General features: G+C 28.3%; 9 protein-coding genes across 9 annotated transcripts; 6 read left to right on the top strand and 3 right to left on the bottom strand. All coding sequences in view use genetic code 12, as the record gives it.

Moving 5' to 3' along the window:
- Window positions 1–1,701: 1,701 nt before the first annotated feature.
- On the top strand, window positions 1,702–3,156 carry MDJ1 (Mdj1p; the record flags this gene model as incomplete). The annotated part of the gene is made up of 1 exon (XM_051756645.1): window positions 1,702–3,156. The coding sequence occupies one exon, from the start codon at window positions 1,702–1,704 to the stop codon at window positions 3,154–3,156; it is 1,455 nt and encodes a 484-aa protein (XP_051614996.1).
- Window positions 3,157–3,183: 27 nt separating this feature from the next.
- On the bottom strand, window positions 3,184–5,166 carry KGF55_002007 (nucleoporin; the record flags this gene model as incomplete). The annotated part of the gene is made up of 1 exon (XM_051756644.1): window positions 3,184–5,166. The coding sequence occupies one exon, from the start codon at window positions 5,164–5,166 to the stop codon at window positions 3,184–3,186; it is 1,983 nt and encodes a 660-aa protein (XP_051614995.1).
- A 341-nt stretch (window positions 5,167–5,507) lies between these two features.
- On the top strand, window positions 5,508–6,457 carry RPS25B (40S ribosomal eS25 domain-containing protein; the record flags this gene model as incomplete). Its single annotated transcript, XM_051756642.1, has 3 exons — window positions 5,508–5,567; window positions 5,677–5,738; window positions 6,139–6,457. The coding sequence occupies 3 exons, from the start codon at window positions 5,508–5,510 to the stop codon at window positions 6,455–6,457; spliced, it is 441 nt and encodes a 146-aa protein (XP_051614994.1).
- A 169-nt stretch (window positions 6,458–6,626) lies between these two features.
- On the top strand, window positions 6,627–7,136 carry KGF55_002005 (ubiquinone-binding protein; the record flags this gene model as incomplete). Its single annotated transcript, XM_051756641.1, has 1 exon — window positions 6,627–7,136. One exon carries the CDS (start codon window positions 6,627–6,629, stop codon window positions 7,134–7,136), a length of 510 nt encoding a protein of 169 aa, XP_051614993.1.
- A 52-nt stretch (window positions 7,137–7,188) lies between these two features.
- HEX1 (Hex1p) lies at window positions 7,189–8,769 on the top strand (the record flags this gene model as incomplete). Its single annotated transcript, XM_051756640.1, has 1 exon — window positions 7,189–8,769. The coding sequence occupies one exon, from the start codon at window positions 7,189–7,191 to the stop codon at window positions 8,767–8,769; it is 1,581 nt and encodes a 526-aa protein (XP_051614992.1).
- Window positions 8,770–8,828: 59 nt separating this feature from the next.
- On the top strand, window positions 8,829–10,103 carry KGF55_002003 (uncharacterized protein; the record flags this gene model as incomplete). The annotated part of the gene is made up of 1 exon (XM_051756639.1): window positions 8,829–10,103. The coding sequence occupies one exon, from the start codon at window positions 8,829–8,831 to the stop codon at window positions 10,101–10,103; it is 1,275 nt and encodes a 424-aa protein (XP_051614991.1).
- Window positions 10,104–10,124: 21 nt separating this feature from the next.
- THR4 (threonine synthase) lies at window positions 10,125–11,633 on the bottom strand (the record flags this gene model as incomplete). The annotated part of the gene is made up of 1 exon (XM_051756638.1): window positions 10,125–11,633. One exon carries the CDS (start codon window positions 11,631–11,633, stop codon window positions 10,125–10,127), a length of 1,509 nt encoding a protein of 502 aa, XP_051614990.1.
- Window positions 11,634–11,769: 136 nt separating this feature from the next.
- PTH1 (putative phosphatidate cytidylyltransferase) lies at window positions 11,770–12,909 on the top strand (the record flags this gene model as incomplete). Its single annotated transcript, XM_051756637.1, has 1 exon — window positions 11,770–12,909. The coding sequence occupies one exon, from the start codon at window positions 11,770–11,772 to the stop codon at window positions 12,907–12,909; it is 1,140 nt and encodes a 379-aa protein (XP_051614989.1).
- Window positions 12,910–12,937: 28 nt separating this feature from the next.
- LAP4 (Lap4p) lies at window positions 12,938–14,704 on the bottom strand (the record flags this gene model as incomplete). The annotated part of the gene is made up of 1 exon (XM_051756636.1): window positions 12,938–14,704. One exon carries the CDS (start codon window positions 14,702–14,704, stop codon window positions 12,938–12,940), a length of 1,767 nt encoding a protein of 588 aa, XP_051614988.1.
- Between the last annotated feature and the right edge of the window lie 65 nt (window positions 14,705–14,769).

The raw sequence follows: 14,769 nt of genomic DNA, 5'->3' as shown, positions 1-14,769 counted from the left end.
TGGAAGATGCTACTGATGTTAATGATATCGCTTCATTTGAACAGGCATCAAATGAGTGTACCAATCTATTTTGAATGCTAAGAGTGAAGCAAAAGTACTTCATTGTGAACAATGCTTAGGAAAAAAAACCCCACCTAAACATGATCACAACGAAGTACTGTATATTCCCCTCTCAGCATTGATTTGTTCAATGTAGTAACACAATTATTCTTTTTATTATCGAGAACCCACAAAGTTTCTATGTTAAAGACTTCTTCTGTCATATTGAGAATTTTGTCAATTAATTCATCTCCCGCTTGAAATATAATAGTACGCGATACAATGAACCTCCAATTTTTTCAAGGCTGAAGCAATTATAAGGAAATGAAATTCAAAAGTTTGACAACTAAGTTATTTTGCAGCGTTAAGTCAATAGATCTATGATTTAAAATATTTGAGTAATATTATTCAATATTTAAAATCCTTTATGAGTCTAGTGAGGAGCCAGCGATTGATATGTAATAAGACTGATAATCTTGAATATATTGTATGATTAACTAGGTACCAAGTAATACCAACATTAATGGAATAGTAATAATATAAATTAGAATGACAAATATGATGATAAATAACTGAAAACATATTGACTGTGTAATATCTAAACACATAAAATATATAAAAATATTTAAAACGAAAATGGGAAAAAGTAGGATATAAATATAATCTAAAAGATATAAATTAATTTTTTAAATATTATTATTATTATTAAATATGTTTCATATTTAACCCTTTTAATTCCTAAATAGGAATTAACAATAGTAAATGAAACGTCGTGTAATAACATGATTTTTATTTTTATTTTTTCATTTTTACTATGATTGACAATTGGAAGTCTTGATAACCCAAATAAATATAACTGATCATGCCATTCACTAAGTCTTAATTAGCGGCTATAACAATCAACTGGTTTGGTATAAAATTGCTGAGTAATAAGGAAAAGATAGATAGTTTCGTTGATTCTTCATGACTAATGATTATATTGAGGATTTATAAGTACAAAATTAATTATCTTATATGCAGATTTATTGTATAAGAAGTTATAATCGAAAAAGAAATAGCATTTGGTCCACATAATATTTATATCAGAACTCAACTTTTAAAGGACAAATTGAGAATCAAAACATACCAATTTAATAATAGCCTTAAATATTTCACATGCTTTTATAGGTGTTCAAAAAGGGAAAAAGCTCAGACGGGTTTTTTAAACTTATTGTTAGTTACTTACAACATTATCAGCGACATCGTCTCTTACATCAACCGGTAAGCGTGTGGTGGGATATACAGTTAATCCAATGACCTCAAGCACATCTTAATGTGAAATCGTGATTGTCGATTAATTAAAGATCAATCAAACTCTATTTCATGATGCAAGCGATACTGAAGCTTCGGACCTTCACAACTCTTGCTTTCTTTTCATTAGCAAGTTATTCCATCATTACGAATTTGACAATCAGCTATCAACATTAGTCAATTTAGAACGTAGAATAATTATTACATTCGTCGCCACATTCAACTTTCTACATCAGCTAGCAGAATTTTCTAGTAACCCAATTGGTAGCACACAATAAAAGATTAGAATCTGTATCTAATCCTAATTTCTACATCTCAAGATTCAGAGCATCTCTAAACTCACACAACTTATCATCATAAAAAATCTCAAAAATGAGAATAATTACCACAACGTGTTTGAAGAAATGTATACCGAAAACTCAATATTGCCGATACAATCTTTTAAGAAGAAATTTTCATTCTTCACCTATAAAATTCATAAACTACGATCCATATAATACTTTAGGTGTAGATAAATCTGCTGATCCTAAACAAATCAAAAAAGCTTATTATGATTTAGTTAAAAAATTTCATCCAGATGTTAATAAAGAAAAAGATGCTGAAAAAAAATTCCATAAGATACAACAAAGTTATGAAATATTAAAAGATAAAGAGAAAAAAGCACAATTTGATCAATTTGGTCCAAATGCATTTGATGAAAATGGAAATCCAAATCCATATGCTGGAGGTAGTGCAGGAGCAGGTGGGGCAGGAAATCCATTTGCAGGGTTTTCAAGTGGAGCAGGTTTTGGAGGAGCAGCTGGAGGAAATCCTTTTTCAGGTATGGGATTTGATTTTGAAGATTTATTTAAAGAAGCATTTACAGGTGGAGGAAGAAGTAAATCACAAGGAAGAGCACATTTTGTTACAGAATATGTTGGTGATAATGTTGAAGTTTTAAAAAAGATACCATTTAAAGATAGTATATTTGGAAGTAAAATAACTATAAATTATAAAGTAGTTGATTCATGTGTTACTTGTAAAGGAAGTGGATTAAAACTGGGAGCTAAAAAACAAACATGTCCTACATGTCATGGATCTGGTCAAGCAACTCATGTTATGGGAGGATTCCACATGTCATCAACTTGTCCAACATGCCAAGGTTCTGGAGTAACAATATCAAAATCAGATGAATGTAATACATGTCATGGAAATGGTGTTCAAGAAATACCGAAATCGACTACTGTTGACATTCCTCCTGGAATAAGTGATGGATCTAGAATAAGGATACCTGGAGCAGGAGATGCACCATTTGTAACAAAAGATGAATATAATCAACTTCGGAATGGTGATTTAATAGTTAGAATTAGTGTGGAAAAAGATCCAATTTTCAAAAGAGATAAAAATGATTTAGTAGTGACTCAAGATATATTGATGACTACTGCTTCATTAGGAGGTGAAATTATAGTTCCTACATTGGATGGACAAAAAATTAAATTAAAAATAAGACCAGGTGTTCAAAATGGAAGAAAATTAACAATACCAGAAAAGGGTGTACCTATAAATAGGAATTTAAACAATAGAGGTAATTTAGATGTCATTTTAAATGTTAAAACGTTGGTAGCTGAAACTCCTACTCAAACTGCTTTACTTGAAGCTTTAGCAGATGCTTTTAATGATAAAAATGCTAAAAGAAATGATTCAGATTGGCAATTAGATGTTGAAGATGCTTTAAAATATGATGAAATGGATGAAAAAGATTTACATCCTTCTAAATTAGCAAGAATTGGGAAAAAATTAGGTAAATTTTTTAATTTAGATAATAAAAAGGATGAGGAAAACAAATAGACACTTGTATATAGCTTTCTTGTAATTTTATTTAGATTCATTAATTGTATGTAATAAAATTTTTCCATCATCTGCTGTTTTGACTTTAATTATGTAAGTTACAACTTTATTATTTTCAAATACTGGAACTCTTATCAAATTTCCGTTGCCTATTGAATCATAAGATATATCCTTTGAGATTAATGTATTTAATAAAACTCTCATACTTCCTTCAGCTCTTATTAAAATTCTTGATTTCCCAGTGATTTTATTATGTAGTATTTTTAAATCACCTAAACCTTTATTCACATAAGGATTTGTTGAATCCGATGCGTTAAATTCCATTAATTTAGCTCTTATTGTATATTTTGTTTCTTCATTTTCTTCACCAGATGGAGTGTCTTGTTTCTCATTCATTTGTGTTATAGGAGTGAAATTTGTATCGACTTCATGTTCTTCAACTGATTCTTCTGTGTTTTGATTTTCTTTGTTGTTGTTTATACCTCCAAATGGATTTGAATTTGATGCTAGAGTATTGGATGAGGGTTTGAAATTGAATGCTGAAGTGGTATTAGTATTAGAACTAGTAAAACTGAACGCAGAGTTGGTTGTAGTTGATGATGCCGGAGTGAATGAAAAATTTGAAGAAGGTTTTGCTCCAAATAATGATGAAGGTTTGTCAGTTGAATCCTTTTGTCCAGATTCGTTAAATTTAGGGAATGTGAAAGTTGAAGGTTTAGTTGATTCAGATTGATTGGAAGGTGTGTTGTTAGATTCAGTGTCTTTGTTTGCGGAAGTACTTTTAGCTCCAAATGAAAAAGCTTTCTCTGAAGGTTGACTAGTTGCTCCGAAAGAAAATGGTTTATTTGATTCGGCAGGCTTGAATGAAAAGTCCTTACTTGTTTCTGTTGATGATCCTGCGTCGACAGATTTTTTAGTTTCTCCAAAAGAAAAAGCATTATTTTGTTCTGTTGGTTTAGGAAATGAAAAACCACTTGATTTGACTGCATCTTCTTTTTTTGCGGTAGCGTCAGGTGATATAAATGAAAATGCTTTACTTGTTTCGCTTGATCCAGTGCTTGGTTTTGAAAATGAAAATACAGATTTACTGGAATCAGTCGGTTGGGAAGTTCCAAAAGAAAAGGCAGAATTACTGTTGGTTGATCCAAATGATACTGGTTTTTCTGGGTCCGTTTGTTTTGAAGTTGAGGTGAATGAGAAAGGTGACTTAGATGGTTCTTGCGAGTTCTGGTCAGTCCCAGCTCCAAATTTGAAAGTTGTAGATGTGTTATTTACTTGACTAGCTTGTGGTTCAGTTGTAGAAGGTTTGAAAAAAGAAGTACTTGTTGAATTGGTGGGGAGCTTGAATACATTATCTTTTATTTCCTTATTAAATTGAAAAGTAGGTCCTTTAATTTGAACCTCATCTTCAGATTCATCAGAATCTGGTGCATTTATTTTCGCAATCTTTTTAGGATCAAATGTAAATGGGGATTTAGTGACGGTTGATGAATTATTAAAGCTGAATGTAGGACCTTGGATTTTAACTTGTTTTTTCTCTTCCTCACTTTCTACGTCTGATTTTGCATCTTGAATTTCATCAATTTGTTCTATTTTTGGTGGAGGTAGTGATTGTGATTTTTGTGATTTTGTTGTATCCGAGTTTTCTATCTCTTTAAAATATGCAATATATTTTTCAGCAATTTTGGTAAAGTTTGTTATTGTATTTGATTTATTTAGTTCATTAATTTTTTGTATGAAATTATCATTTAATGCTTTGATTTTATTGTCTTTTTCATTTGTTGGTTTGGAGGGTTGAGCAAAATTAAACGAGCTTTGCTGTACTTTGAATGGAGTAGAAGCAAACCCATTTTGATCCCCACCTAATTTGCTCCTGGGTTTTAAAATCTTCCTACTTGAGAGAACTTGAGATGATGCTTTAATCGGACGGCCATTGGCTTCTTCATGTTCTTGTAGATTTTCATTAAAATCATCTCTTGTGATTTGTTCAGTTGCCTGGCGCTTAGCCATAGTTGGTTATAAGATAAGTGATGGTGAACTAGGATGAATTAAATTTGAAGTCAGTTGTCAATTCACTAATGTTTGATGTGAGGTTATAGCAAATTCAAAGAAGAGTGTGTGATTTTGAGTAGCTACCAAGTACCACATTTCCTTTTTGAGAGCTTTAACTTTAATATGTTTAAAAATCTTAGATGATTCCAAAGTTTAGTTCGCTTATATGATCGTAAGTCTCTATTTAAAGAATTCTTCTTAGTTTAAAGCACGTCCGAATTTCATCATGACGAACATACTTGTAAATAAGACCTAGAGACCAATTTATTGCATAGGATCAGCGTTCGAATTTATTTTACATGGATGTTGCAACAAAAGCTTCACCTACATTAGGTAATGATTACTTTAAAGTTATAGAAGTAAGATGTCTATTCTAGTAAGCGTCACCTCATTATTTAACTTCATTTAAGTGATGAAGTATTCATTTTTCAACGGCTTGAATATAATTTATTCTGCAAGCGCTATTAGGGCTCTGGCCCTACTTTAAATTATAGCACAAAACCAAAAACACTTACTACCAATTGCATTAAGTATGTGAAAAAATATTATCATCCTTTTGATAGAAAAAAACCTTTGACTAAGAATTGATTACGTTTTCTGTTTAGCATTATAAGGCAACTATAGAAGTATGTTTTGAATGATCATGAATAGGATAGCAAGACTAAATAACTGCAATGTTTGAAATTCACCATCAAAGAGCGACTAAGATAGCAGGAAGTTGAACATTAATGCCAAATCAATCAATGAGACTTAGCGAATTAGAGAATCATCAATAAATAAAAAAAATGGATCATTTTCAATTATATCAACATTCCAGTTTTCATGTTGTATCGCATCAAAAGTCTCAGACGTTCACCATATAACAAATTCAAACTAGAAGGATTGCGTCCAATTTTTCAGAAGAATATTAATACTAACAAAAATCTTTAGAATGGCTCCAAAAATTCAACAAACCAAAGCCGCTAAAGCTGCTGCCGCTTTAGCTGGTGGTAAAAAAGGTAAAAAGAAGTGGAATAAAGGAAAAGTTAAGGATAAAGCTCAACATTTAGTTATCTTAGATCAAGAAAAATATGATAGAATTTTAAAAGATGTTCCAACTTATAAATATGTTTCAGTATCAGTTTTAGTTGATAGATTAAAGATTGGTGGTTCATTAGCTCGTGTTGCTTTAAGACAATTAGAAGAAGATGGAATTATAACACCAGTTTTAAAACACTCAAAACAATACATTTACACCCGTGCTCAATAAATTTTTTATGACACAGTCAAGAAGTAAATATGTAACGAACTCCCTTATCATGTAATAAACAAATGTTAAAATTAAAGAATGTAAAAAATTGTAGAATTGATCTCTGTTTTAACACTTATGTGAATTCGAATTTATTTTTTGAAAAATCTTGTCAGACGATTGCAAGTCGATGATAAGACGTACCACACAAATATGCTTTAAGAGATCATTCTTTGGCAATTCAAAACCTCAAACTTATAGCATAAGTAAAAAACTTAATGGAAATTCCAATCAACTTTATAAAATAGTTAGTGATGTTAGTAATTATAAAAATTTTGTTCCATTTGTTGAAGATTCATTTATTTCTAAAAGAGATTCAAGAAAACAACCATCAAAAGCTGGTTTAAAAATTGGATGGAAAGATATTACAGAACAATTTGAATGTAAATTAGATTGTATTGAAAATGAAAAAGTTATTGCAAGAAGTATTGAATTAGATTTATTTCATGAATTAGAAACTGAATGGAATTTTAAAGATACTTCATCCGGTGATTGTCAAGTTAATTTTACTTTATTATATAAATTTAAAAATCCAATTTATGATCAATTAAGTTATTTATTTGCTCCTCAAGTAACAACTATTATGATAAATGCATTTGAACAACAATTAAAACAAGAACGAATATCATCAAAACTATAATCCTTAGATTATTTTTTTTAATAGATCTAATAGAATAATAAATAAAAGTTGCATGTTGATATTTCTAATCTTCTTAATTGGAATCTATGCTCAAATTAATGTACTACCCAAGCCACAAGTCGTTAGTGAATATGGTAAACCTTTATTGGTTGATTTACAAAATTTATATTTAACAAGTGATGATAATATCTTGAATAACGCGTTAATTAGAATCAAAAATAGAAAAGTACCACGAGGTAGTGAACAAATTGGAGTTTTTGAATTTTTACCTTTACAAATTAAAGTTTTGGTGAATGATTTTATTTCGGATTTAAAAATAGGGAGTGATGAATCTTATGAATTACGAGTCAATGCAATTGATGGTATAGGTATCAGAAGCGAAACCTTATGGGGTGCCTTACGTGCATTATCGACTTTACAACAATTACTAGTCAAAATCAACAATTCAATTTTCATCAAAAACTCAGTGATAATCAAAGATTCACCACGATTCCGACATCGTGGATTAATGATTGATTCTGCAAGAAACTATCTAACAATTGATTCAATTTTGGAACAAATTGATATAATGGAATTAGTTAAAATGAATGTTTTACATTGGCATTTAGTTGATACTCAGAGCTGGCCTCTTGAATTAGATTCATATCCTCAAATGTCAAATGATGCCTTTTCAATTGATGAAAAATATAAAATTTCTGATTTAAAATTTATTTTTGAATATGCGAGAGAAAGAGGAGTCATTGTGATACCAGAAATAGATATTCCTGGACATGCTAGAGCTGGTTGGAGACAAGTTGATGAAGAGATAGTAATTTGTGGAGATTGTTTTTGGAAAGGTTTAGCTGTTGAACCTCCTCCAGGTCAATTAGATATTTTGAATAATAAAACATATGAAGTTATAAACAATGTGTTTAATGAGATGAAATTCATTTTTAATACAATTCATGTGGGACATGATGAACTTCAAAAGTCTTGTTATCCTCAAGAATGGTTTCAAAATCAAACATTAAGTGAAATGATACAACTTTATTTGAATAAAGTCTTTCCAATATTCAACACTGCAAATATAATTATGTGGGATGATATAATATCTCAGCATAATGTGAATTTACCTCAAAATATAACTTTACAAGTCTGGCATGGATTTGATGTTGTAAAAAATTTAACAAATAAAGGTCACCAGGTTATTGTGTCACTGGCAGATCATCTTTATCTAGATTGTGGACATGGAGGTTTTTTAACCAATGATAAGAGATATGTTGAAGCTCCAGAAAATGATGAATTTAATTCAGGACAAGCAGGTAGTTGGTGTGGTCCATATAAGACTTATCAAAGAATTTATTCATTTAACATTTTAAAAAATTTGACTAAAGAACAACAGTCATTAGTAGTAGGAGCAGAAGCTGTGTTATGGTCCGAACAAGTGGATTCAAATGTTTTAACTAGTTCAATTTGGCCAAGAACAGCTGCTTTAGCTGAAACATTATGGAGTGGGTATAAAGTTGATGGATTGAAAAATTTCACACCCCGTATATTCAAGTTCAGAGAATGGTTGGTTGATTTGAATTATAAAGTACCTCCTTTAGCTTCTAAATATTGTTTATTGAACCCTAATGCATGTAATTATTCTTGAAATTGTTGCAAAATTATCTACGAAAAAAATGTAAAACTCCGATTACTCTCTTTAATTCAATGAATATAAATGATATAATTAATCAAACACTTACTGACTTAACTAATAATGATTACTCAAATTTCGATGATTGTCTCACACTAATATCTCAAGCTATTCAATCGGCAAATAAGGAGAGTGAAGAATTGACAACAATTGATCAAATCTTATCATATACACCTGAAAATAATGTATTACAATTAAGATTATATAGAGGACTTTTATTGATCATAAGAAATGCAGCTCCTAATCTAAATACGATTTACTTTCCAAAAGTAATTACAAGTTTTACAAAGTTTCAAAAGTTAGATGAAAATGAATGGGTTGATAAAAGTATTCAAGTTTATTGGGAAATTTTAGCAAATTTTAAAAGAAATGAATATATTGAAGAAATTAATGAACTTTTCAATAAAACCAAAATATCTCCTACCCCGGTAGTTCATTTTTTATTTCGTCAATTTTATTCAGAAGAATCAGATACTACAAATGAAAATTTATTAAAACTTTTAAAAATAAGAGATAATCATGTTTTAAATACAATTTTCAATTTATATACAAAAATTGGAGATGATCATGATTCCAAAATGTTAATACATTTAATTTATGATATAATTACTCATGAAAGTTTTAAAAAATGGATAGATTTACAAGAGGATCAAATAAAATGGTTAGAACTTACTTCTGTAATTCTTGAAACAAATGATGATTGGGATAATTTTCAATTAATTGGATTATTAGCTTGGGTTGTTCCAATATTTTTAGATCATGCGGATAAAGTTAATGTGGAAACTATTAATGATGAAAATCTTGAGAAATATATATTAAACTCGCTACATATTTTAGCGGAAACAGCAAAATTCAAAGCAGCTATACAATTTTTTGATCATGAACAATTATTAAAACCATTAATTTCACTTTTGAAAATAACACATGAGAATGTTGAAAGAGTAACTATGAAATCGAAGGTAGAAGAACTTATTCCTTATTCATCGGCAAAATCATACATAATAATCAGTTTATCTTATATGACGTACCAGTCAACAAAAAATCAAAACCTAATTCGAGAATTAGGTGGATTAGCATTAATTTTATCAAATTGTCAAATTGATGAAAACAATCCATTTATAAAAGAACAAGCAATACTTTGTGTAAAATATTTATTAGAGAATAATTCTCAGAATCAACAATTTGTTGCAGAATTAGAAGCTAAAAAAACCGTTGATGATTCGATTTTACAAGATGTTGGGTATAAAGTTGATATAGTTGATGGTAAAGTAGAATTGAAGAAAAAATAACTAACGTATATTATTTGTGGTTTAAAATTTTAGTTCATCTTTTATAGCTTGTTTAACTTTTGAAACACTTGGTTCATCAATTAATTTAATTCTTTTCTCCTTTGTACTCAATTGTTTTAATTCATCTGGTAAAACATCTTTTTCAAATGAATAATTCTCAAATGTATCAAGAGCTTTATTTACAACTTCTGAAAATTTAGCAGGATGAGCAGTTGAAAGTGATATATAATTAATTGGTTCTTGATCTTTTTTTAAAAATCTTGTGGTTGTTCTTACACCAACTGCAGTATGAGGATCAAGTATATATTTATTTTGAGTATATGTTTCCTTTATTGTTTCAATTGTTTCTTTATTATCAACTCTATCTGAATCAAATATTGTTCTAGCTTTTTCTACAACTTCTTTTGGAGCAGTAAATTTCCCATTCTCTTTTAATTGTTTCATCCAATCATTTAATATAGAACCTGCTTTTTCATCATTCTTGTCGGTGATATTATCTCTAATTAAATACCATAATAATCTTTCAAAATTTGATGAAATTAATATATCCATTGCAGGTGAATAAGTAGCTTTTACACCAATTTCTTGTTGTTTTGCATATTCTCCAGTTTTCATAAATCTATCAAGAATATCATTTTCATTAGTTGCAATAATTAATTTATCAACTGGTAATCCCATTTTATAAGCATAATAACCAGCTAAAATATCACCAAAATTTCCAGATGGTACAACAAATCTTATTTTCAGGTTGTTACCAATAATTTTTTGTAATTTAAAAAATGAATAAAAATAATAAGTTTGTTGAGCTAAAATTCTTGCCCAATTAATTGAATTAACTGCTCCAACATGATATTTATCATTAAATTCTTTATCACCAAATATTGATTTAACAATATCTTGACAATCATCAAATGTACCATTTACTGATAATGTATGAACATTTGAATCTTCAACAGTTGTCATTTGTTCTTCTTGAATTGGACTTATTCTTCCAGTGGGGTATAATATAAATACTGATACATCTTTTTTACCTCTTAATCCATAAATTGCAGCTGATCCTGTATCACCAGATGTTGCTCCAACAACTGTTATAATATCTCGTTCTTCTCCCTTTAATTTTTTAGAATTTCTTCTAGTTAAAAAATATTCAAATAAATTTCCAACAAATTGTAATGCAACATCTTTAAAAGCATAAGTTGGTCCATGAAATAATTCTAATAAATGAATTTGATCATTAATTTTTTGTAAAGGAGTAATTTCTTCTGATCTAAAAGTTGAATAAGATTTTGTAATTAAATTTTTTAAATCTTCATTTGGAATTTCACTTTCATTTATATATAATCTTAAAATATTAAATGCTAGTTCATTAAATGATAAATCTTTCCATGTTTCAAGAAAATTAGAAGGTAATTGAGGAATTTCAGATGGTAAATAAAGTCCACCATCTGGGGCTAAACCTGTCATTACAACATCTTCAAATGATAATTCTTCTGGTTTGTCAGATCTAGTTGATCTATAGACTTGAGACATTTTGGTGGTGGTGGTGTGAGTCAAGTTGGTTGAAAAAAACATTCTGTCTGAAAAATTTATTTCAGAGAGAGAATGAAACAAAAGGTAAACAAAATTTATTATAACAATCACTACCACGACAATAGATGTATTGGTAATGATAAAATATTGGATTAGATCATTTCATGTATCAATTAGAAAATATACATTTGTTAGTACTACAACACCATATTCAGATAAATATTATAGACCAATTATAACAGAAGGGGCAGCAGGATTTGATAAATTAATTATACCAAAAGATTTTTGTGCAGATAATCAAAATTTAATAAGTGAAAATGATTTACAGAATCAATTGGTCGATATAGTTGATACTTTCAAATCTCCAATAGATTCATCAATTGGTTATGGATCTGGAATAATACCACAAGATGGTTATGAATTAAAAGAAGAAAAACAATTAGATTTTATATTTTTAGTTAAAGATTCACGAATATTTCATCAAGAAAATTTAAAACAAAATCCAAATCATTATTCAACTAGTTCTACTTGGTTAATTAATCTAATTCAAGGTAAAAATGGGATTTATTTTAATCCATACATCACGGTAAAAGAAAAAATTATAAAATATGGAATAGTTACAAAAAGATCTGCTTTAATGGATTTAAGTGAATGGAGTTCATTATATTTTGCTGGTAGATTACAAAAACCAGTAAATTATATAAAAGATAATGATATAATGTTAAAATTTTTAAATCAATACAATCTAAAGAATGCAATGACTATAGCAATTTTTCTAATTAAAACAAATCAATTTACTGAAAAACAATTATATGAACAAATTACAAGTTTATCATATTTAGGAGATTTTAGAATGATTGTTGGAGGAGAAAACCCTAATAAAGCCAAAAATATAGTAACAAAACAATTTGATAATTTTAAAAAATTATATGATCCAATACTACAATTTTTCATTCATAAAAATTATTTGGTAATTACAGATAATGATGAAAAAAATAGAACTTTTAAAACAAATTTAAATATAAATTCAAGAATTAAATTAATAAGTTGTTTACCATTACATTTTAGAACTCAATTATATAGTAAATATCCAGAATCTTCTATAAAAGATATTGCAAAAGATTCAAATTTACCAAATAATATAAAGAATCTTATAGCTAGAACCATTACTTATAGTTCAATTTTACAAACTATAAAGGGAGTTTTAACTGCTGGAATATTTAAATCAATTAAATATGCTCTTGCTAAAAAGAGTAAAAGTAAACCAACAAATTAATAGATCTAATGACATAACGATAAAATAACTAGTCTCTTGTAACTACATCATCGATTATATCAATCCACCTCGTAAAGGTTTCTTTAAAAAATCTAACACCAATTCCAACATCTTTATATCCCATTATACTTCTAATAGAATGCATACTTAAAATTGGTAATCCAACATCAATAATTAATTTTGCACCATTAATTCCTCGTTTACCATTTGATAGTATAGGTCCAATAGTTCCACCTGATCTTGAATCATTTCTTATATGAAATTGTTGTAATTTTACCCCCAGTAAATTATTTATAATTCTTGTTAAAAATTCTTTACCATATGAATCACTTAATACATGACCATTTGAATCAAATTTTATTGATGGTCCAATATTTGGTAATGGATAATTATTTTTTAAATAAGCTTCAATATAATTTGGATTCATTGCATGAGTTACATCTGATGATAATATTATTGTATTTGTTGTTAAATTTGCAATTGATTCATTTATTGTACCATCACATTTATCTTGTACTATTGATTTTAAATTATCAATTAAAAATCCTCCATAAGCTCCAGTATTTGATAATGATCCAATTTCTTCATTATTAGCTAAATATATACCTGATAATCCATTATATTCTGAAAGTTCTAAATCAGTAAAAAATCTTTGACTAAATTCAATTAATCCATAAATTGAATCAAATGCACATAATCTATCATCTAAACTTGATGAATAAATAAATTCATTTTCTATCCCACCTCTACATGCTAGTTGAGTATCATATAAATCTAAATCAAAATCAATAATTGATTCTATTGATGTATTACTTAGTTTACATATATATCGTAGTAAACTTAATGAATGACGATTATAAAATTTACTTTGTTTTTCTTCATCGGTTGGTTCTAATATCTCATTAGAATACGATAGTATTGGAACTTCTTTAGTTTGAGGATTATAATTTTCATTATCATTTCTACTTGGTTCTTGTGGTATAAATGCAATTGGAACTTTAGAATTTATTAATTTTCTCTGAATTTTACCATTTTCTTTCACTAGCACAGACCCTGCTAATCCTAATTCTCTATTAAGCCAATATTTATTTAAACTACCTGAATAAGGAGCAACTCCTAATAATTCATATCCATCTATATTTTTCCGTATGGAACCTCTTGGATTTAATTTAATACTTAATGCATCTGAATGACTTCCAACAAAACATGATCCATTTTCAGGTTTCCATTTACCTCCTATAATAAATGCAATTAAACATTGATCATTACGACTAGTATAATAAAAACCAGGTTTTAAATTTTTTATTGGTTTATTTTGTTTTATATAATGAAATCCATTATTTTCAAGAAGTGATTTAAAATGAGTTATTACATGATAAGTTGTTGGATTTAAATTCATAAACTCAATAAATTCAGATGAATAACTTTCATAATACAGTTTAAAATCATCTTGAGTATTTGAAGGTGTATCTGATTGTGTATTTGATTGTGTATTTGAAATAGTTTTAAGTGATTCTATTGATTCTGATATTGACTCTATCGAGTCTGAATTTGTTTCTATTGATTCTGGATGAGATTGTACCGACTCTGAGTTTCTCTCTACGTAATACAGTCCAAATTCATCTTGAGTTTTAGGTAAAGTAAATGATTGTAAATTTGTTGATTCAATAAATTGATTTAATGAAATTTGAGAATCAATTAATGATTCATTATCAGTTTCTATATCACTTTCATCTGTTGTTATTGAAATGATACTCCCACATTCATCTATATATCCATATTTATTTTTATTCATTTATTTTGGATTAGAAGCTGGTTGTTAAAATAAAGAAAAAATTAAAGAGCGGAATTTTAAACGGT

This window comes from Candida pseudojiufengensis (genome assembly GCF_024610245.1).
Source record: "Candida pseudojiufengensis strain CBS 10847 chromosome Unknown scaffold7, whole genome shotgun sequence".
Lineage (NCBI taxonomy): Eukaryota > Fungi > Ascomycota > Pichiomycetes > Serinales > Debaryomycetaceae > Lodderomyces > Lodderomyces pseudojiufengensis.
Note: the sequence above shows the minus strand (reverse complement) of the source record. Positions and strands in the feature narration are given on the sequence as shown.